The 23,012-nt window shown below is 40.8% G+C and overlaps 1 protein-coding gene across 1 annotated transcript in view; it reads left to right on the top strand.

The window, feature by feature from the left end:
• LOC109935666 (corticotropin-releasing factor receptor 2) overlaps positions 1-23,012 on the top strand; it is a 144,378-nt gene that overhangs the window by 51,393 nt on the left and 69,973 nt on the right. Inside the window, exon 3 of the mRNA XM_048595924.1 lies at positions 16,588-16,673. Within this exon, the coding sequence (XP_048451881.1) occupies positions 16,588-16,673 (86 nt within the window). The remainder of the gene's footprint in view (positions 1-16,587; positions 16,674-23,012) is intronic.

The following is a 23,012-nucleotide window of genomic DNA, read 5'->3' as shown; positions in this document are numbered from 1 at the left end:
GGAGTTGCATTACTGGTCAAAGAGGATATTACAGCTGTGCTGAAGGAGGGCACTAAGGAGGACTCGAGGAGTGAGGCAATATGGGCAGAGCTCAGAAATAGGAAGGGTGCGGTAACAATGTTGGGGCTGTACTACAGGCCTCCCAACAGCGAGCGTGAGATAGAGGTACAAATACGTAGACAGATTATTGAAAGATATAGGAGCAACAGGGTAATGGTGATGGGAGATTTTAATTTTCCCAACATTGACTGGGATTCACTTAGTGTTAGGGATTTAGATGGAGCAGAATTTGTAAGGAGCATCCAGGAGGGTTTTATAGAGCAGTATGTAAATAGTCCAACTCAGGAAGGGGCCATACTGGACCTGGTGTTGGGGAATGAGCCTGGCCAGGTGGTTGAAGTTTCAGCAGGGGATTATTTTGGGAATAGTGATCACAATTCTGTAAGTTTTAGAATACTCATGGACAAAGACGAGAGTGGTCCTAAAGGAAGAGTGCTGAATTGGGGAAAGGCCAACTATAGCAAAATTCAGCGGGAGTTGGGGAATGTGGATTGGGAGCAGCTGTTTGAGGGTAAATCCACATTTGATACGTGGGAGGCTTTTAAAGAGAGGTTGATTAGAGTGTAGGACAGGCATGTCCCTGTGAAGATGAGGGATAGAAAGGGCAAGATTAGGGAACCATGGATGACAGGTGAAATTGTGAGACTAGCAAAGAGGAAAAAGGAAGCATACATAAGGTCTAGGTGACTGAAAACAGACGAAGCTTTAGAAGAATATCGGGAAAGTAGGACCAATCTGAAATGAGGAATTAAGAGGGCTAAAAGGGGTCATGAAATATCTTTAGCAAACAGGATTAAGGAAAATCCCAAAGCCTTTTATTCGTACATAAGGAGCAAGAAGGTAACTAGAGAAAGGGTTGGCCCACTCAAGGACAAAGGAGGGAAGTTATGCGAGGAGTCAGAGAAAATGAGTGAGATTCTTGATGAGTACTTTGCGTCGGTATTCACCGAGGAGAGGGACATGACGGATATTGAGGTTAGGGATAGATGTTTAATTACTCTAGGTCAAATCAGCATAAGGGAGGGGGAAGTGTTGGATATTCTAAAAGGCATTAGGGTGTACAAGTCCCCAGGTCTGGATGGGATCTATCCCAGGTTACTGAGGGAAGCGAGAGAGGAAATAGCTGGGGCCTTAACAGATATCTTTGCAGCATCCTTGAGCACGGGTGAGGTCCCGGAGGACTGAAGAATTGCTAATGTTGTCCACTTGTTTAAGAAAGGTAGCAAAGATAATCCAGGTAATTATAGACCAGTGAGCCTGACATCAGTGGTGGGGAAGCTGCTGGAGAAGACACTCAGGGATAGGATCTATTTACATTTGGAAGTAAATGGACTTATTAGTGATAGGCAGCATGGTTTTGTGCAGGGAAGGTCATGTCTTACCAACTTGATAGAATTCTTTGAGGAAGTGATAAAATTGGTAGATGAGGGAAGGGCTGTAGATGTCATATACATGGACTTCAGTAAGGCGTTTGACCAGGTTCCCCATGGTAGGCTGATGGAGAAAGTGAAGTTGCATGGGGTCCAGGGTGTACTAGCTCAAAGGATAGAGAACTGGCTGGGCAACAGGAGACAGAGAGTTGTAGTGGAAGGGAGGTTCTCAAAATGGAGAACTGTGACCAGTGGTGTTCCACAGGGATCCGTGTTGGGATCACTGTTGTTTGTGATATACATAAATGATCTGGAGGAAGGTATAGATGGTCTGATTAGCAAGTTTGCAGATGACACTGAGATTGGTGGAGTAGCAGGTAGTGAAGGGGACTGTCGGAGAATGCAGCAGAATATAGATAGATTGGAGAGTTGGGCGGAGAAATGGCAGATGGAGTTCAATCCAGGCAAATGTGAGGTGATGCATTTTGGAAGATCCAATTCAAGAGCGAACTATACAGTAAATGGAAACGCCCTGGGGAAAATTGATGCACAGAGAGATCTGAGTGTTCAGGTCCATTGTACCCTGCAGGTGGCAACGCAGGTCGATAGAGTGGTAAAGAAGGCATACAGCATGCTTTCATTCATTGGACAGGGTATTGAGTACAAGAGTTGGCAGGTCATGTTACAGTTGTGTAGGACTTTGGTTCGACCACTTTTGGAATACTGCGTACAGTTCTGGTCACCACATTACCAAAAGGACGTGGATGCTTTGGTGAGGGTGCAGAGGAGGTTCACCAGGATGTTGCCTGGTATGGAGGATGCCAGCTATGAAGAGAGGTTGAGTAGATTAGGATTATTTACATTAGAAAGACAGAGGTTGAGGGGGGACTGATTGAGGTCTACAAAATCATGAGAGGTCTAGACAGGGTGGATAGCAAGAAGCTTTTTCCCAGAGTGGGGGACTCAATTACTAGGGGTCACGATTTCAAGGTGAGAGGGGAAAAGTTTAAGGGAGATATGCGTGGAAAGTTCTTTACGCAGAGGGTGGTGGGTGTCTGGAACACGTTGCCAGCGGAGGTGGTAGAGGCGGGCACGATAGCGTCATTTAAGATGCATCTAGACAGATACATGAATGGGCAGGGAGCAGAGGGATACAGATCCTTGGAAAATAGGTGACAGGTTTAGATAGAGGATCTGGATCAGCGCAGGCTTGGAGGGCCAAAGGGCCTGTTCCTGTGCTGTAATTTTCTTTGTTCTTTGCAAGTTTCACTCCGAGCCAATCACCATCCTGATGTGGAAATATATCACCATTCCTTTGGCATCGTTGGGTCGAAATCCTTGAACTCTCTCCTAAACAGCATTGTGGGTGTACCTACACCAAAAGAACTTCAGTGATTCAAGAAATCAGTTCACTACCACATTCTCAAAGGTAACAAGCAATGGACAATAAATGCTGGCCCAGCCAGAGATTCCCACAACTCTTGAAGTGAATAAATAAAGACTTAAAAATGATGTGGACGATATTGTTCTGTAACTTTCTATTACATGTACATCTGGAGTTCGATGCTTCTGCTCAGCCCAGGGGTGTTCACAAACCAAACAGATGTCTGGTCTCAGAATTCCTTCAGTCTGTTCCTTTTCTATTGCTGTCATTCCATCATAAGAACAACAGAAACCATAGTTGCATGCAAACTGCGCTTTCACTGTCTGGTAGGACTTTCTGGACCACTGTGATTTAGATTGTTCTTCCTGTTTCTGCTCTGTGAACTGACACATGCAGAAATTTAATCAAGAGTCACTCCCCTCATTCTGGTAGAAATTTTGACCTTACAAGTGTATATTGTAGTTCCCATGTCATGAGACACTCAGCTCTAGGCCTAGACAACAATTTTTTTTTGTTGAGGCAAATCACTTGTAAGTGCTCGACCTACCCAAATAAAGCAAATTGCTTGCTTTCAAAACTGTGTGTGAGCTGCTGTTAATTTTGTGAATTAAACTGCAAATGCCAGTGTAATGAATCACCATTAGCCACCTACAGCAGAGACTCCACAATTCTGTACTACTAGTGGGAAGTTCCTCTTGAAGAGATCAGGGGTCACAGAGTTCAGGTTTTAGTATTAAAACTTGAACTCTGATGTTTGATTCCTGTGACCCTTGTGTCTCAGTAAAATGTTCTGACATCAATGTAAGTAAGTACTGGGCAGTGCTGCTTTACAACAATTATACCAATTTGATTCATATCGCGGCTTTAATATAGTATAATGTTCCAAATGCTTTGCAGGAGGATAATCCTGCAAAAAATAAACACTGAGCCAAGATGGCCAAAAGCTTGCTCATGAGGTAGACATTAAGCAATACCTTAAAAGTGGAAAGAGAAAGAAGGATATTTAGGGAGAAAACAAAAAGGTTTAGGAATGGAATATAGTCAGTAATAAAAATAATATCAGTGGCTGAGAGGATTAAATAAATCCAACAGAAGTATAATGACCTTTAGCAAAATGACATTCAAACATTATTTACATGTTTTTCTTATTTTTAGTGAAGTCCTGTAAATCAATGAGATGAACTTTTAAACTTTTTAATTCCAGTTCTTGGACAACAAAGAGTTTATTCAGTCAAATATCAGCAACTGAGGAAGTTCTGAGGAAGGGTCACCAGACCCGAAACGTTAACTCTGACTTTTTCTTCACGGATGCTGCCAGACCTGCTGAGCTTTTCCAGCAACGTCTGTTTTTGTTCCTGATTTATAGCATTGGCAGTTCTTTCGGTTTTTAACTGGTCTTGAGATCTGGCTGATATTAAAATAGCAAACGATTTGTTTTGCCTTTGATGAAGCTATCATTACGGTAGCTGAGGAGAAAGTCCAGAACAGCCAGCTGTGGATGATGAATTGAAGCTGAAAGCAATGCCTTAGAAATAGAGACTGATGATTGAATTTTAGTCAAGGCAGAGATCACTCCACTGATACAAAAATAGTGGTGAATACCCAAATCCAGAAGTCCTGCTCCCGAATATGATAGCTATCGTTTTCAACAGGGGTGGATGAATTCTAAAGTCCAAATCTACAGTTGACAGATGTAGCTACATTTGTTAAAGTGCAATTGCTTAGTCTGATCTGATTTTTGCTAGTGAGATTTCCAATACATATTATGCACTTTAAACCTGCTAAGGAAAAGGTCAGAAATTGCTGGACTGTTGTGATGCCAACCAGTACCAGCTAGTGGTTGGAACAATTTGCTGCCACCGTGATCCTTCCTTGACTAGGTCTAAAGTCCTACTAGATTTATAGTAGAGGAAATTGAGAGAGCCTTGCCTTAAAAATTGAAGTTTATTGCAAAATCGTAATCATGTACAAGTTACATTCGGAAGTTACACATGGTTACTAAGCTGATGAGGAGCCTAGGATATAGGTCTTCACTCTAAATATCCTGATCTGTTCTGTCTTTTCCCCACTCAAGTATTACTTGGGCAGATTAAGTGAAGTTTAATGTAAATCTAACATTAAATCTTTCAGGATTGCTACCTTGTACAACAGGTCCTCTTTGGGTAGGTTCCAAAACACCTTTGAGAGAGGTCAGGTAGCCTTTGGGAGGGCTAAGGTGTCCTTTGATATTGTTTTAAGTCGAAAAGAAATTGGAAAGTTATTCATAAACATGTGTAAAACATGCATCAACCAGTGCTCCATTTGGATGTATACAAGCCAATTGTACCAGAATATATCATTCATGAATTTTGCTAAGTTTTACATCTGGGTAATAAGGGTGGATATTTTTTTTGAAATAGTGAATTCAACAATAGATTCTTTTATGGATCATGAGATCTGCCCATGAAGGACACTGGGAAAGTTGGCATGGTAATTGTAAAGAGAAAAAGGTAGCGAGGATTATGGGTTGCATGAGCTGGCACTAAGTTAGAATAGAGATTATAAAGGCCACTTGGAGGGATGTCAGGAGCATAGGTTGGCATTAGTTTGCCCTCCTGCTTTGGGACCCACACACACTATCCTTAGTTGGACTGGGCTCCTGGAGGAGGCTTCTAATTGATCATCTCCTTCAGCATCTCTGCTGGGGTCCCAGCTCTGGCCTTTCTGGATCCACAACCCACATTTCACGGAGCAACAATATCCTCTAGTTTTACTGTTCTGAACAGGAGGAAACAGTTTGTACTAAAAGCAAAATACTACAGATGATGAATATCTGAAACAAAACTAGAGAATGCTGTAGAAACTCAGCAGGCCTGGCCACATCTCTGGAGAGAGGAACAGTTAACATTTTGTGCGACTCAAGAAGAAGAATCATATCAAACTCAAAACGTTAACTGTATTTATTGTTTTCTTGTTTCAGAAAACAGCACGTCACAGTTAACATGATTGATTCCTTTAGAAACACGTGTTAGATTTCTTACGTTCTTCAAGAGTCATATATTTGAATTGTACCTTCATGTACTCGGTGAGGATAGGTTCATAGCACTGAATAGCCAATACTAAATGATAAATTTCGCTGATGTTATGGAAGGCAGGAAAGCCGTATATGACCTTTCTCAGAAAATATTCAATTCTTGTCATCATCTCATATGTTCACAAACTCAGTAAAGGTTATTCCAGAACATGGTGTATCTTTAACTTTCAGTTTCTACGGTTGTTGAACTGCAATGCATCAAAGCTCTGGTTAAAAGTCTCCGGTAGTGGTCGTGGTGAATGTTTACTCGGGAAAAACAAAGATTCAGGGAGGTCTCACTGTAGTATGACCCACTGTTTGGCGTAACCAGAAAGTTTAAAAGAAGAGACAAAGATTTGAGTTCAGATATAAAAAATGAAGACTGCCTGGGTTCATTAACTTGAAGTGGAGGGTTGTTAATATGTGTGATCAATTGACCAGTGAGACAATGGAAGATGACAGTGTTGACAAAGTCACAGGGAAGTAGAACAGATTGCAATAACATTGATTGAGGATTAAAGAAGTAAGCAATACACTGGATTTTTCAGACTATATCATTGACTCTATCAGTCTGATAGACTGCATTTGTTTTGTCCAATTTCCTGCATGATCATCTTTCATTCCTATATTACTCAGAATTGCTGGTCAAGGTAAATCAGTACAAGCTGTAGAAAGATTGAGATTGAGTCTGAATTGAGATTTTTTTGACAGAAGCATTAATACTTCCTCATGGGACAGTAAAACTCATTTAAACATCCAACCAAATTCAATACATCTCAATTTAAAATGTGAAACCAATCTGTACCTGTCAAGCAGTACAAAATCTACTTCGTTCTTTTTTAATTACAAACCTCATTTGTAACTCAGGAGCAAATAACATTTCAGTCAGAAATGGACATTGGTCTGTCTACAACAATAACAGCAACTTACACTTATATAGGACATTTGACAGAGCAAAGTGTCCAGTGTCCTGCGTGAAAAACATAATCTGACAAATCTTGACACAGGGCCACATAAGAAGATATTAGACCAAAATTTTGATCAAATGACAGGCTTCTCCTGGGTCTAAGGAGCATAACTGGGCCACTATTGGGAATGCAACCAGCCTCCAATCACCAGGGCCAATTGAGCCATAGTGAAAGGTAACTTAGGAAGGAGAGAATATGGAAGAGGGTTAGTCAGGGGCTAGACTAGAATGCTCAGGCTTGGAGGTCATGGCAGAAGTAGGGGTTTCAGGTGCACAGGTGTGGTGGTGGAAAACTGGTAGATGGTAAGATGGAAGATGATCTAATGGTTCTGGTGATCCCATTAAAAAGGCAACCTTTGCCCCTTACCCTACAAGCCTATACGGCTGATGATACTAGGCTGGACATTTGGGGAACATATCCAATGGCAGAGGGCTGAGTCTTCTAAGTGACTATTCAGTGGCTAACTAAGGGCCTCAATTGGCCCAACATTGGGTGACATACCTGACACATCCCCTGCCATTGGTGAAGTAGCGGTGTGATGGTTAAGCAGCAGGCTTGCGCCCGTCGCATTTTATGGTCACCTTCCTGTAAACCCCATATAAATCCAGCATTGTTTCTCTTTGTCCAATATAGTGTATCCAATATGAGGATACATCTCATTCTTCCAAATCGACACTTTGACAGCATCATGACTTAGGGGCTGCTCAGTATGAACAACAGTGTCACTGGAGCTTAATCAGCTTAACCAAATGGGCAATATTTCAGAACTACTTCCCTCTGTTTTCTCAGTTTTTATATAGGAATTTGGCTTATAGGGTTAGCTGGAGTCAAAATAACACAAGATCATAAGAGTCAAGTGATGAAAGATAACATTTCACTGTTAAGAGCTCCATTGCTTCAAGTTTATTTCATGAGCCATCATTAACTGTGATCTGGTATAATATGGAAACTCCTGGTTCAGTTTTTGAAATATTGAATGTGCAATAGAAAGTGAACTTGGCTTTGAGGTTCTGTCTCAAGTCATACAGCTCGGAGCCATTTCAACTCTAAGGAGACCATTAAGCCTCCTGAAAATAAATGTTCCCCACTTGAACACAGTTAATATAACTTTGCTAGGTGGCAGCAGTAAGCAATAGTTTCTCATGTGTGACTTGGTGAACACCATGCTCACCATAAAATGTATTGTCAATATCATAAGACCACGCCTTGCATACACACTATATCCTAGGGTCTAGACCTGAAACGTCAGCTTTCCTGCTCCTCTGATGCTGCTTGGCCTGCTGGGTTCATCCAGCTCCACACCTTGTTATCTCAGATTCTCCAGCATAGGCAGTTCCAACTATCTCCAATATGCTTTGCAAACTTTAGAAAGGAAGAAGGATAAAAATGATTTTTTTTGTGCTGGGAAAAACGTTTGTGATTAGTGGCAGGAATGGAAAAGGGCAGAACACTGAAGGGAAGAATCATTCTGAACATTCAAAGATTAATTGGGATCTAAATGGTTGTCATGGGCCTGAATAAATCTTGCAGATTAAGCTATGATACAGTGATGAATATTTCAGTGTTGTTCATTCTTCGCTAGCTAATACACTACGTCTCCTTTGTTTTGTTTCCATTTAGTTGAAGATTGGGAATGCAATTCTTCCAATTACCCAGTATCACATCACTGCATCTGGATTAGATTCAAAATGAGAATTTCTCCCAAGAATGCACCCCACCTTCAATAAATGGGTGTCTCTCTGCAATATTTTTGATTTCCCGTCTGATGTCTCTGTGTAAAGACAAGTTATCATAGGGGCACAGTCTACACCCAAAATTCCAAATGTATTTTCCGTAATTATTAATCAAAATTTCTCTATAAAGTAAGGGACAATTAGTACAAGTTTACTTAGATAAATATCATAACAAACTGTCAATACTTCCTGCTGATCTTGGAACCCCAGAGTCAGAAAATAGCAAATTCAAGTGCAAGGAATAAAGGAGAGTTAATGAAGTTGAAGTACAGACCAGCCATGATCTATCATGGTGAGTGAATAAGTTACTCCAGGATCTACCTTCCAATCAGAAATTTCTGAGTTCAAGTTCCACTGCAGCACTTCAGCTTGTAATCTTGTTTAGCATTTCAATGTTATACTGAGGAGATTATACCTGGCAGAATTCCAACAAGATTTGCTCCAAAAGTTATTCCCAGTTGCTGTAAGTGGTAATTAATTTTTCCACACACCTCGAACTCAAAAGCTGCTTTCTGCATATTTCAGCTAACCTAGCCATAACTATATCCATTGTTTCAGAATATATTTTAACCCCTTTTGTACACTGTCAGCTGAAATCTAGAGCTGCATCCAGTAAACTTTATTTTAATATATTGTAATGACCTCACCCGGGGCTCGTAATGAAAGAAACCAAATTGCATTAGAAAACTCAGAGCATGCGGGACCGATTGTGTATGTGAATCTGGCAGCTACCATGCTATTTTATTGCCCAAAATAATGAGGTTCAACAGAACTGATGTGCAAATTCTACTTTTGGTGGAAATAGCTGAGGGAAGATTCCTGTGCAGAATGTTCTATCTTTTCTCCATTGTCCTGAGTGAATTTTGGACATCCAACTGAACAGGGAGAAGTTTATGGCTCATGTAATGGTCTGCGTTTTGGCAGTACATTGCTCTTCTGGTGCTGCATTGGAGAGCCAGGCTGTATCCTCAAATTCTGCAGTGAAGCCTTTTCAATTCTAGCTGGGTTACACCTCAACTCTGTTTAACTATTTTCGTCCATTTCCCTTGAGGCTCTTATCTAACAGGAATAATGGATTTCCCAAGTTAGAAAGTTTCAAGTAAGGTGACATTGCTACAGAAACTGACAGAAGCTGACACAATCCTGAGTGAAAACAAGCCAGCTGAGCCTGAATTATTTGGTCTGTAAGTTTCAGATATAACTCTCAAACAACTGAATGAATGGAGCTAAGCTAGTCATTCAATATCTGCTGATAGTATGTGGGCTAAGCCCTGCTAATGAATTCTGTCACTTCATGGCTAGCCATTTGACACAGCAGCTCTTCAAAGACTTTTAACTGTTTTTGAAACTGGGATGCCTTTAACAATAAATTAGTATAATTTCCATTTTTTTTTACAGCAGGAAAGTATTTTTTTGTGTGTGTATATATGTCCTTGTGTGTATTGACATCCAAGGTCAGTCAGCCTGTCAACACTGGAGGGTATGTTTTCTGATTGTTCACTTCAGGTGTGGAGCTTTGTATATCAGGACTCATGCCTGAAATCGCTGCAATTTTCTGTTCATTAAAATTAACAAACTGGATATTTTGAAGAACATGTCCAAGATTTCTAAATAATTGCTCAACTCCAGTGAGGCCCTGAATCGGGGCAAGTTCTGTGAACTTTATCTCTTTCTTCCTCGACCCACGCTGTAGAATCAAACATGAACTGCAGATGCTGGAGATACGAACAAAAACAAAAATTGCTGGCGAAACTCTGTAGGTATGGCAGAATCTGTGGATAGAAAGCAGAGCCAATATTTCAAGTCCAGTGACTCTTCATCAGAACAGAAGGCTGAAGAATGTTATTTAGTCTAGGCATCCTTGGAAAACTGAAAGTAAACATGGCCAGTGGGAAAAGGACCATTTGTCCTTCTCTTCTGAAGAACAAGTCCATTTGTCAGCTTAAGGACACATTCTGTAATATATTTTAAACTTCTAAGGATAGATTCTGTAAAGGATTAAATTTCCAAAATACGATTGAATTTTACACACATGGCTGATCCTTAGTTTCTTGAGGTCTTAGTTGTATGGATAGACTGAAAAAACATTTTAGATGATAAATATCAGAGGTGACCTTGTAGTGATATACAAGATAGTTAATGGGAAAATAAATAAAAGTCTGATGTAGGATTTTAAATTGTATTACTAAGTTAAGACAAGGGGACATGAGTTTGGACTAATTAAAAAGAAAGTTAAGATTAATTTTGTCAGAAATCACATGACACCAGGTTAGCGTCCAACAGGTTTGTTTGAAAACACAAGCTTTCGGGGCCTCACTCCTTCTTCTGGTGTTAGTGAGAGAGGTAGTATCAGACACAGAATTTATAAGTAAAAGATCAAAAGGTCACACCAGTGATGAGGATGTACTAAACAAACCTAAGATGCTGTTAAATCTTTAATCAGTTAGAAGGTTTTAATTGATTAATATGTATATGTAAGTCCCCAAATTCCTTTCAAGTCACTGTCCTGAGACACACACACACACACACACACACACACACACAAACACATGTGTGAACCTATGGGGTGAATTTGTATTAGCAGATACATTCTATTATGTTCAAAAAGCACACAATTTATGGACAGTCAGTCAATACGGCGTTTTATAAACTCCTACTTTAGAAATAAACCAGTCTGACTCCAAACTAAAACACAAACAGATTCTAAACAAGGCCTCACACCTAACATGCATTGTCTGACCTAAAATGTCACCTCTTCTTTACACTGATAAAACCTTTAGTTCTCTTAGGACTTCAAAGGAATTCGGGGATTTACATACACATAGTTATCAATTAAAACCTTCTAACTGATTAAAGATTTAACAGCATCCTAGCTTTGTTTAGTGCATCCTTATCAGTGATGTGACCCTATGATCTTTTACATATAAATTCTGTGTCTGATACTACCTGTCTCACTAACACCTGAAGAAGGAGTGAGGCTCCGAAAGCTTGTGATTTCAAATAAACCTGTTGGACTATAACCTTGTGTCATGTGATTTCTGACCTTGTCCACCTCAGTCCAATGCCAGCACTTCCACATCAAGATTAATATTGAGAGTTATTTTTGTCATATGAAGAGTTAAGACATAGGCTAGACAGTGGAAGCAAAATCTCTGGAAGCATTAAAAATTATTGCCTTAAGTAGCCAAGAAGAAATTTGCTCATGTTGCTCTTGAAATCGATCCAGGTCTTCTCTGGAAGAATTTAACATTATTAATGATGGAGGGTGAATAGAGCAAAAGGTTACACTTACTAACTGCAGCTGGAACGCAATTAGGCCTGTAGTCTACTTCTCTTTGAATCTGTATGTTTTGGTTTAGGACTTAAGTATATAATTTAGATTAATACTCCAACTCTAATACTGGGGAAGTGCAACATTGTAAAACACTGGTAGTATTTAGATGAGACATTATACCTAGGTCTTATCTACCTGTGAGGTAGATACACAACAAACCAGGATAACATTAGAAGGAGAGTCGAGAATTTTCCCATTTTCCTTGGCAGCATTCATCCCCTAATTAACACTATTAAAAAGACTTAAAGTTTAAGCTTGCATTTCTTTGCTAAAACCAAGTTGCGTTGAGCTTTTGGAGAATTTGTTGCCGTGAAGTCTGACGTGTTTTCTCACTGTATCTTGCCAAACCTGACTCGATAATTACCTACCCTGCCCCTATGACATTACTTTTGTTGGAATTTTTGGGATCTTGTTGTGTGGAGAATGTCTATATAATATTCCCAAATAACAACACTCAGTATACACCCAAGTATGAGACAATGATAAGGCACTGCACATTTTTCTACCTGCTGGAGTCCTCACTGGGGTTGCATGCTGGCCTCTGAGGCCCAATGTTCTGAGGTCAAACCCCACTCCAGGGCTCAAGCGCACCAATGAAATGAGGAAATTGATGGCTGTCAAGAATTGAGTTTGTGATGCCTACTGGAAATACCATCTCCCAAATGAAATGACATCCAAGGCCCTGAGTGGATGTAAAAGAATCCACGGTATTTCTTTGAAGATGAACGAGGGAGTTATCCAAATTGCCTCTGTCCAGACGTTTATTACTATTTCAATGTTGCTGAAAACACTTTTTTTTGGTTCCTATTGCATTGCTGTTTGTGTGAGTTTGCTGTTCACAAATTGACCGCTGTTCTAACATGACAACAGTGACTACACTTCAAGATTACTTAATTCCCTGGAGCACCTTGAGATCATGGGAAGCACTATATAAATGACTTGCTAAATTCCTTCCACTTCTTCTCTTCCTTCCCTCTTTTCCTTTGCATTGTTGTGCATTAACATAGTACTTTGATAAAACATAAAGTGAGTTGGATGTAAAATGGCCAACAAGTCTAATCCCATCACTTCCTGTGAGATGCATTAGATTAAAACATAAATAAAAACAACCATTTCTTTGTAGGTCATTTATCCCCTTCCCTACCCCCTCTGAAGAATTGGCCATGCATAGGAACAATTCTCAGGACAGTGGGTAGCTATTGAACAAAGAACAAGAACAATACAGCACAGGAACAGGCCCTTTGGTCCTCTAAGCCCGCGCTGCCACATTTTGCCCTTCCATAGTAAAACTGTCTTCACAGGATCTGTATCCCTCTATCCCCGTCCTAATCATGTATTCGTCCAGGTGCTTCTTGAATGCAGCTATTGTATCTGCTTCCACCACCTCTTCTGGCAGCCGTTCTAGGCACTCACCATCCTTTGTGTGAAAAATTTGCTTCGCATATCTCTTTTAAACTCCACCCCTTGCACCTTCTGGCTCCACACATAGATTCCCTCCTTTGTCCTTGAGTGGACTCCACACGTAGATTCCCTCCTTTGTCCTTTAGTGGGCCAACCCTTTCCTTAGCTATTCTCTTCCTTTTTATATATGTATAAAAGGCCTTGGGATTCTCCTTAATCCTGTTTACTAATGACTTTTCATGACCCCTTTTAGCCCTTCTAATTCCTTTTTAAGTTTTTACCTACTTTCCTTATAAACTTCAAGGGCTTCTTCAGTTCCCCTCCTTCTAGACCTTACCAATGCTTCCTTTTCCTTTCTGACCAAGGTCATAACATCTCCGGTCATCCAAGTTTCACATAACGTGCCATACCTATCCTTCATTCCCACAGGAATGTGCCTGTCCTGAACTCTTATCAACTGCCGTTTGAAACACACCCACATGTCAGATGTACATTTACCCTCAAATAGCCGCCTCCACTCAAAATTCTTCAGTTCCTGCCTAATATTGTTGTAGTTCGTCTTCCCCCAATTTAACACCATCACCCGAGCACTGCTGTTTTCCCTATCCATGGGTATCCTAAAACTCATGGTATTATGGTCACTATTCCCAAGATGTTCCCCCACTGAAACTTTACTTACTTGACTGGGCTCATTTCCCAAAACCAGGTCCAGTATAACCCCTAACTCCCTAACCACCCTAACTCCCCACCTACACTCACCTTTACTGGCTCCATCCCTGCCTCTTTCACCTGTCTGTCTCCTCTCCACCTATCTGCTCCTTTATCCAGCTTCCATCCGCCTTCCCCTCTCTCTCTATTTATTTCAGAATCCCCTTCCCCTCCCCCATTTCTGAAGAAGGGTCCAGACCCAAAACGTCAGCTTTCCTGCTCCTCTGATGCTGCTTGGCCTGTTGTGTTCAAACAGCTCTACACCTTGTTATCCCAGTATAACCCCTTCCCTGGTTGGACTGTTTACGTACTGTGTCAAGAATCCCTCCTGAATGGTCCTTACAAATTCTGCCCCATCCAAGCCACTAGCACATAGTGAGTCCCAGTCAATCTAGGGGATGCAGGGAGGCCTGTTGTATTCCCTCAGCATTGTGATTTCACCTTTCCTATTCCTGAGCTCTACCCATGATGTATCCTGTTGGTACATCTAAAGTGGCTGTTTCAAGTATTGTGAGCCTGGACACTTTTGTATTCCAGTTATCAGTAGCCCGAGCTATCAGCCTGTGTTGCTGGAGTTTTATATAGCAGGTCAGCCAGGTACAGATGCCACAGTACCACAGCATATACACAGTTTTTAATGTCTGAAGATAATGACCCCAGCTCTGCCAAGTGAGGCTGCAACAGTTCAACCCCTTTATATGCAATCACTCACTCTAAATTACCTTATCCTCCAGTGGGCACATGTTCTACCTCCAATGAAACAGAGACTGGCTGTCTATCACCAGGCGAGGACAAAATAAAATTTAGATTTAACTTTGATATACATTCAGTAAAGCTTATTTGACATTATGGATGACTGAAAGTCTTGTTCAATAGAGAATTGTACTTAATTGCATATGGGTCAGTGAAGTGGAACCTTCTAGAGCTGTAAGGTTACGCACATTGACAGATATAACCTAGAGCCATTATGTTTGATGCGTTATGAAATGCTCCATTGATCTATTACCATGTTTTGTACTTTTACTGAGAGATCGAGTTTAAAGGAATGCTACAACACTTTATCCCTTTCTGCAGGGGGTGTGTTTTTCTGCCTCTCTCTCTGCCTTAGTGGGATGACAGCTCCAAAGCCCCAGGTTAATAGCATGACATCCAAATGGCAACTTGCCTTACGTGAGCCTTAATGGTATAATCAACCCCATGGTTGAATGTAGTGTTCTATTCTGAGATTCACTTGTTTCAGAGGGAACTGCTGGATGATAATCAACGATAAGAAACCTGGCTGAACTTTGAAGTGAAGGGCAGTTGGACTATTATAGAACCTCCCTGATTTTCATTCCCAATTGAACTAAAATTAAGCAGATTCTATAAAGAGCAGGCAATTACCTTGTCAGGTTAGCACCCAGTGAAGTTCTTTTTCTTTGTCATATTGCTACAAAAAGAAACTTGTGAAAGTCCTCCATGGCTGCCGTGGCTCCTTAACTCTTACATAGAGTCAGTCCTTCAAAGTACCAGCACGCTTCTCAGTTACAGTAGGATTTGAAATATTTTCAAAGCATGAAATAAGTTCACATCTACTGTCAAGTGCAATGATTAGCAGGGCAGTCTACTGCAAGAAACAGAAGCAGTTTAACCCTGATTAATGTATTTTCAAAGAAATGAAATGCTGGAATGAAAATGCAGCATAGCTCATGATTTCTACATTGTATTTTAGCAAAATTAAGAAATAGGATTTTCTTTTACCGTCCCATATTTGATGCTTACAAAACAAACAATTCAGTCTGGGAAGGTTTAAGGAAAAGATTTAAGGTCAAAAATGGCAAACGGAAGACGAAAAATAGGTTAGACATTTGTTTTGGGTGCCAGTGTGAAATACATTGATTATAAAGAGTTATCTGCTACTTTCACTTTCTCTGCATTTCTCTGATTTGTTTTATGAAAAAAAGTGCACATTAGCGTGGTACTAAAGGAGAGTTGTACGATCGAAACATGTCATCTTTCAGATGAAGTACTAAACCAGCCTCTCTAGTCACTATAATAGCACTACATCACTGCATGGCACTATTTCAAAGATGTTGGCGGGGCTTTCACCCTGCTGTTCTAATAAACATTTATCCCGCAAATAGTATCTAAAACAGATGGTGTTCTCATTTTTAAATTTTTTATTTGCCATTTGTGGGAATGTCCATGTTCAAATTTGCTGCAGTTTGCTATACTATAAAATTGACTAAACTTCAAAAAAGTTTATCATAAAAAAAACACTTCTTATTTATCAAAATAATGAATGCACATGGACTGCAGTGGTTCAAGGAGGCAGCTCACCATTACTTTCTTCAGGGCACCTAGGGATGGACAATAAATGCTGGCCCAACCAGCAATGCCCACATCCCCTGAATGAATAAAACATAATAACTTTACAGAGATAGCAAGAACTGCCGATGCTGGAGTCAGAGATAACACAGTGTGGAACTGGAGAAGCACAGCAGGCCAGGCAGCATCAGAGGAGCAGGAAAGTTGACATTTCGGGTCAGGACCCTTCTTGTCAAGACCTGATCATATGATTTTCTTTCACTTTTACAGGAAGTGTGTACAGAGAATGTACTGGAAATGGAACGTGGGCCTCTAGAATCAATTACTCCCACTGTGAGCCCATCTTAGAGGAGAAGGTTAGTCTGGTCTTCCTGCTATGGAATGTACTTGTTAATTGTATCACTGTCTTTTCCTTCAACCCATAAGTGTCTGTTTTATTTTGTGAGAGGGTTCATATCCCTTATCATTTTATTCTCCAGTTTGCCTGCAGGCCATGCACAAACATTTAGAGGATGAGTTTGGATGTCCTGCTCCCAATCTTCAGCTATTCCACCCTCCAACTGATTGCTAACTCATAAGTTCAGTGCTGTCCTGCAACATTTGCCCCACCCAGACTTTATGTACTCATTACAATCAGCCTCTTAACACTCCTCTGGCTGGTCATTCCCTGCAGCTTTCACCTCCCATACTAAGATGGCATCCAATGCCAAAAGTAGGTTGAACCAATGTTTTATCTTAAGGTCACCAATTGGCCGTGTCAGAGACTTATAAAGCAAAATATTAAGTTCCTTCATGTTCTTAACATCAAAATGATGTGTCATAATAAAAATAGGAAAGCAAAAAATAGACATTTAGTCTAACAAATCCATTAAATAGTTGTTCAAAACACACCATGATTTTTGGGTGATGTGGAGCTCAAAATATCCTGAAATGTGTAACCTTTTCTCAGGCTTCTGGGCCCCCTTTGATTGACTGGTGGAGGTTTCCAATTCAATCATGGTTGTAAGTTTAAGGGAAACATTTTATTTACTCAGGAATATTGGTTTTAGATTTGGGGGAGCGGAAAGCAACATTTCAGTTTTAAAGAGTTAGTGTGTTTTTCATTGCCCACATAAGGTGCAGAACTATGGCCATGCTAAATGGCCCGTAGTGTCCAGGGATGTTTAGGTTAGGTGGGTGAGACATGGGGAAATGCAGGGGTAGGGGAATGAGTCTGGTGGGATGCTCTTCAGAGGGGCGGCGTGGACTAGTTGGGCTGAATATCCTGTTTCCACACTGTAGGGATTCTATAAAAAAAGACTAGAGTGATGATTGAAAAAAGAAATCAGAGCTCATCAGAGGAACATACAACTGAATATATTGGCAAATGATGGAATGACAGGCAACCTCACATTTCAACAGCTTCACATGGGAGGAAGGAAGCCAAAGTTAGTCCCAGGCTCGCTAAGTCACATGTCAAAAGATGCTGTTCTGCACAGCAATAGTCAGATATCATCAAGATTATTTACTGCAATTTGATGACATGAGCATTGGGAATTGCAGCAGTTTCAATGTGGTGGATTGAAGACTTAAGCCCCTTCACACCTTCCTTCTGGATAAAGGTGCCTAAGAAGCAATTGGGTTTTGACACCATAATCCTCTACCCAGCCAATCATAGTACCAGGTCTCTGACATCCCTCTCATACCACCAACAGGTCTCCAACTGCGCCTTCTCCACAACACCATGAAGCCTCTATCTGCTTCTCCCCAGCTCCCTCCTCATCTGTACACTACCACTTCAGGTTCACCCCATTACCTAACCATGATCGCTTGCTCACCTCGAGACCCCACTTGAGGTCCCCAACCATCCCCGCCTCGATGTCCCTGATCCTCCCCACCACGATTTGCCTGATCCTCCCACCTCAATGTCCCCATCCTCCCATCTCGATGTTCCAGACCCTCCCCATCTTGATGTCCCTGACCCTCCCCATCTCTACCAATCCTCATCACCTCAAGGACCCTGACACTGCCCACCTTGAGACTCCCAATCCTCCCTAATTTGATGTCACCAACCCTCACCACCTCGAGGCTCCCGATCCTCCCCACCACAAAGCCCTTGATCCTACCCATCCTCCCTGGCAACAAGCCACTAGTACTCCCCTCATGAGACCTTCCAATCCTGTTCCACCACCCAAGCCTCTGGTTGTCTATTATTGGGATATAATGGGATTGGCATCCTGTCTATCGGGACAGACTTCTCCACAAGGTCAGCTGCACCCCACACCCCCTCCATCATATCTTCCCCTTAGTGTCAGCGGCACCACACCCAATTGTTTAGGTAGGTAAATATCATCCATTAGCATTTACTTTGACATGTTCTAAGGACATGAAAGTCACTACATGAAGTCAAACCCAGTTGGGCATTTCTCAGAGACAGGATTTGAGTTGGCAGTTGTAATGGCTTCAGGAATACATTTCAGGAAGAAAGAGGGACAAAGACATGTTAAAGAAGGGTAAGGGCTGAGTCAAGTGATTTTCCCTTGTTCTTAAGAATGCCCATCTGAAATTTCTTCAGCGGCTCTCCATATCTCTCAGTATAATTGCAGCAGAATGTCAGACCTGGGACCAACAATGTAAATCATTATTAACACTGTTTCTGTGGATTTTATCCTGAAGTTATATAAGAAACCCTGCTAAAATCTACTGCATCATTTTTATCTTATAATTTAGCCTTGACGTGCTGTACCTATTGAATATATAAAGGATATTATGAATTTGGAGAAGTGGGCACTTTCTATTTTTATAACCCCCCAGAAAATCTGGGTAAGCTTTTGTATTTGTTAGAAATTTGTCACTGTCGAGTTACAACATATTATTAATGCCATGTATACTTCACCACAAGGTGCCATTAAGAGTAATTGATATTTCGATTATTGAGATGCTAAAGGAAGCTTTCGCTTGGGCTTGTTACCGTCTTTAATTAGATTGCACAAAGCCTATTATGTGCAAGTTTGCTGTATATTTTCCAGCGAATATTCCAGATTTTAGCAACAAAACCTTGTCATTGTCACTAATTCTACTAAGTATCAAATTGGCTTGTTAGTGACAAGCTTAGCTTTGGGTCAACAAGGATCATTGGTTCAAGCTTCACTCTAGTCTGACACCTCACGGTATCACTAAGGTAAAACCATGTTATTAGGGTTGCTCTTTTAAAGTTGCAATGGATGCTATACACAAGCTGAGCTTGATATAAAAAAAACTTGTGAAACAAATAGAGTAGTATCATTCTGACTAATATTCTGCTCTTAAACAACAAGACCAAAAGCGGAATAACTGGCTATTTATTCATTCAGTTGCTGTTTCCATCTCCTGATTTCTTTTGTGTGCAAAAAGTAATTCATCACTTTTCTCAACAAGAGCTGTTGTGATTGCATATTTCTTAGTATGTCAGATATAACAATTTAAATAAATGTTTATGCTAATATGCATGCCTTCACAGAAATTGATGTAATATTATATGATTCAGTTGTCTTGCACTGTCAGTTGCCAAGAGTAAAGCAACATGCCATCTGCATTAAAACTGTATTTATCCCGCTGTACCTGTCCTCTTACCAATTGTATTAATTAGTGAGATGCAACAAGAAAAGCTGTCTTTTATATAAAGGGACAGATTTCTTGGCCACTTCAGAAGGCATTAGAGACATTGTGCGATCAGAATTACATGTAAATTGGGCACATTGCGAGTCCCGTTTCCTGAACAACGTTGGTTCTGTAATGTCAATCTGACATCTTTCATGGCGACTGTTTATGCTTCCAGCTCATAAACTGACAAATTTGTCAAATTCCATTTCACTGTTTTCCAACTAATCTCTGAATTGTTTGTCCTATACCGATTACATCTAGCGCATTGAGGGAAATTGTGAATGATAGAAGTTTGGAGTGATGTCTGATAAATTCTGGACATTAGCTGGGTTGAAGATTACATACTTTCAGCCAAATGGAACCTGACCAGAGTATAAATGAACATGTTATTTACACAATATTAAGAATATAGGTGTGGATTTTCAATGTGCCCCGAAGTGTCAGACTGGTGTTCATTGAAAAAGAAACTCAAACAGTTTTACATTGGAGCTGCATTACCAGATTTATGTTCAGGCAGCTCGTCCAAATTCAACAGTGTATAATTACCCTTCATATGTATTGAAGGTTCAGTGGGGAAAGGTGGAAACAAATTTTATCATAAAGCGAGATGGCAATTTTTTTTTCTAAAACTAATGTTTCAACAGCATCAGAAACTTAGAAAATTGAAGGACTTCATGAATTCGAATTTGTATGCATAGCTTTAGTTTACACAGTTCTATGTTATGTGCCTAAAATTATACCATTGTTAATGGTCTGACCCAGCAATTGTGCTAAAGGAACTTGCTTATAGAAGCGTCTCAGTACTTTCCAGATAGAAACTGGATTTTAGCCTCCAACTGATTCCATTTGCTTTGTTTCCTTCAGAGAAGCACAATAAGTTATCACCTAATCAGTAATAGGTTCTGACAAGTTGGGTAGACAAAGTAAAACTAGGAGAAACATCATCTAGAATAATATCGAAATATCTTCAGAAAATAATTGCTTTTCAATTTCAATAAGTTCAACACACACACAAAAAAAATCCCTAGTGACAATTTGGACTGAGGACTGATGGTAATGATGGTAAACTGATGGTAATGAAAGAAGAGAAAAAAGGGTTTAATTTTCAGGCTCCAATTGCCTGCCACTTCGCCACCATGCTGCCTGGCCAACATCTGTCTCAGGCCTGCTACAGTGAGACTCAGCACAAGCTGGAAGTACAGCACCTCATTTTCCTCTTGGGAACCCTGCAGCCTTCAAATCTCAGTATACAGTTAAATAATTTTAGGGCCTGAGCACTTTCCTCCATGTCCTTACCCACCCCCTACTAATGGTCCCCATTATCAGCTTTTCTGTCTTCCCAGCTTACCCTTATCCATTTGTTCGTCTACCCAACTGTCTTTCTCTCCGGGCTTTGTCTCCATCTATCACACGCTCCTTCCTTGCTCCCCCCACCTCCCAACATCATATCTTCAGCATATGCACCACTGTTTCCAAACTTCCATCAATTCTGAAGAATGGTCACCAAACACGAAATGTTAACTCTTCTCTCTTTCCACAGATGCTGCCAGATCTGTTGAGTTTCTCTGGCAATTTCTGTGTTTGATCAATTCTCTGACCTTGGGTCAGGAATGGGGCTGGACAGTGGTGTATAAGGTCATGGTTCTGAAATGTTCAAGACAGCACTAAGCTCCACCCAATCATATGATGGGCAATATTCTCTATCTTTATCCTTCTTTGTTGGGGAACGTGTCCTGAATCTCAGAGAATTGGGATGGGAGATGGCTTAGCAATGTCATTCTCACTTGCCTTTCTATTGAAAATGGTAAGCCTGGGGTGTATCATGATGACATGAAATCTTGTTTTGTTATCCACTACTTCAGGATAAGTGATTTAACAGTTATGAACCATTTGCTCAGGGAGATTTGGTTCATAACCCATTTGGCACACATGTCCCTGACACACTGGGCCCATTGTCAGAAATGATTTCTTCAGGTACACCAAACAAATGGTACTCAGTGTTACTGTCATGGATGAGCACAAAGTGTTCTTTATTTCTAGGACAATTTCAAATTTAATGAAATAATCCATGACTAAGATGCAGTTGTCTCCAACTATGAAAAATAGATCTCTAGTGGCTTTGGACCAAAGGACTTCTTTAGGTTCATTAAATCATGTGGGCTACACATAGGGTTAATGGTAGGTGTCTTTTCCCTATGATAGGGGATTTAAAGACTAGGGTGCATATTTTTAAGAATGAGAGGCAATTTGTTTTACACAGAGGATGGTTTGCATGTGGATTGAATTTCAAGAGGAAGTGGTGGATGTGGGCACATCAACAACTTTTAAAAGAAATTTAGGTGAGTACATGAATAGGAAATGTTTGGAGGGACATGAGACAGGAGCAGGCAGGTGGTATTATGTTCAGCATGGACCGCTACGTCGGGACCTGTATCCGTGCTATATGACTCTATTACTGGTGGAACCTTGTGTAGGTGTAAAAGTTCTTTACATTGCTGTGGCTGCTGGGTCTGGCCTGCCTTGCTCATTGCTATTAATCTTGTCTTCTATTTGGCTATCCTCTATTGTAGCTGCATCTTTGAAGATTTCTTGCATTGGTGAGCCCAGTGTCCTTTTATACTTTACACCTTGCACAGATCTTGGGATGCAGGACTGCTTCATAGTGGGTGCATTATACCACCCTTTCCACACAGCTTCATTGCTTTCTGTCCCCTGACTACACAGTCTATACTGTTTTCTACAACTAATGTTTTCAGGTGTGGTAACAATGGTTTCAGATTTTCTGCCATTTACTAACAGAGAACCAAAGCTGTTTCAGAGATAGTAGGAACTGCAGATGCTGGAGAATCTGAGATAACAAGGTGTAGAGCTGGATGAACACAGCAGGCCAAGCAGCATCAGAGGAGCAGGAAAGCTGACGTTTCGGGTCTAGACCCTTCTTCAGAAAGACCCTTTTCTGAAGAAGGGTCTAGACGCGAAACGTCAGCCTTCCGGCTCCTCTGATGCTACTTGGCCTGCAGTGCTCAGCCACCTCTACACCTTGTTATCTCAGATTCTCCAGCATCTGCAGTTCC

This window comes from Rhincodon typus, chromosome 4 (genome assembly GCF_021869965.1).
Source record: "Rhincodon typus isolate 14 chromosome 4, sRhiTyp1.1, whole genome shotgun sequence".
Lineage (NCBI taxonomy): Eukaryota > Metazoa > Chordata > Chondrichthyes > Orectolobiformes > Rhincodontidae > Rhincodon > Rhincodon typus.
This window is presented reverse-complemented; position numbering and strand designations above follow the sequence as displayed.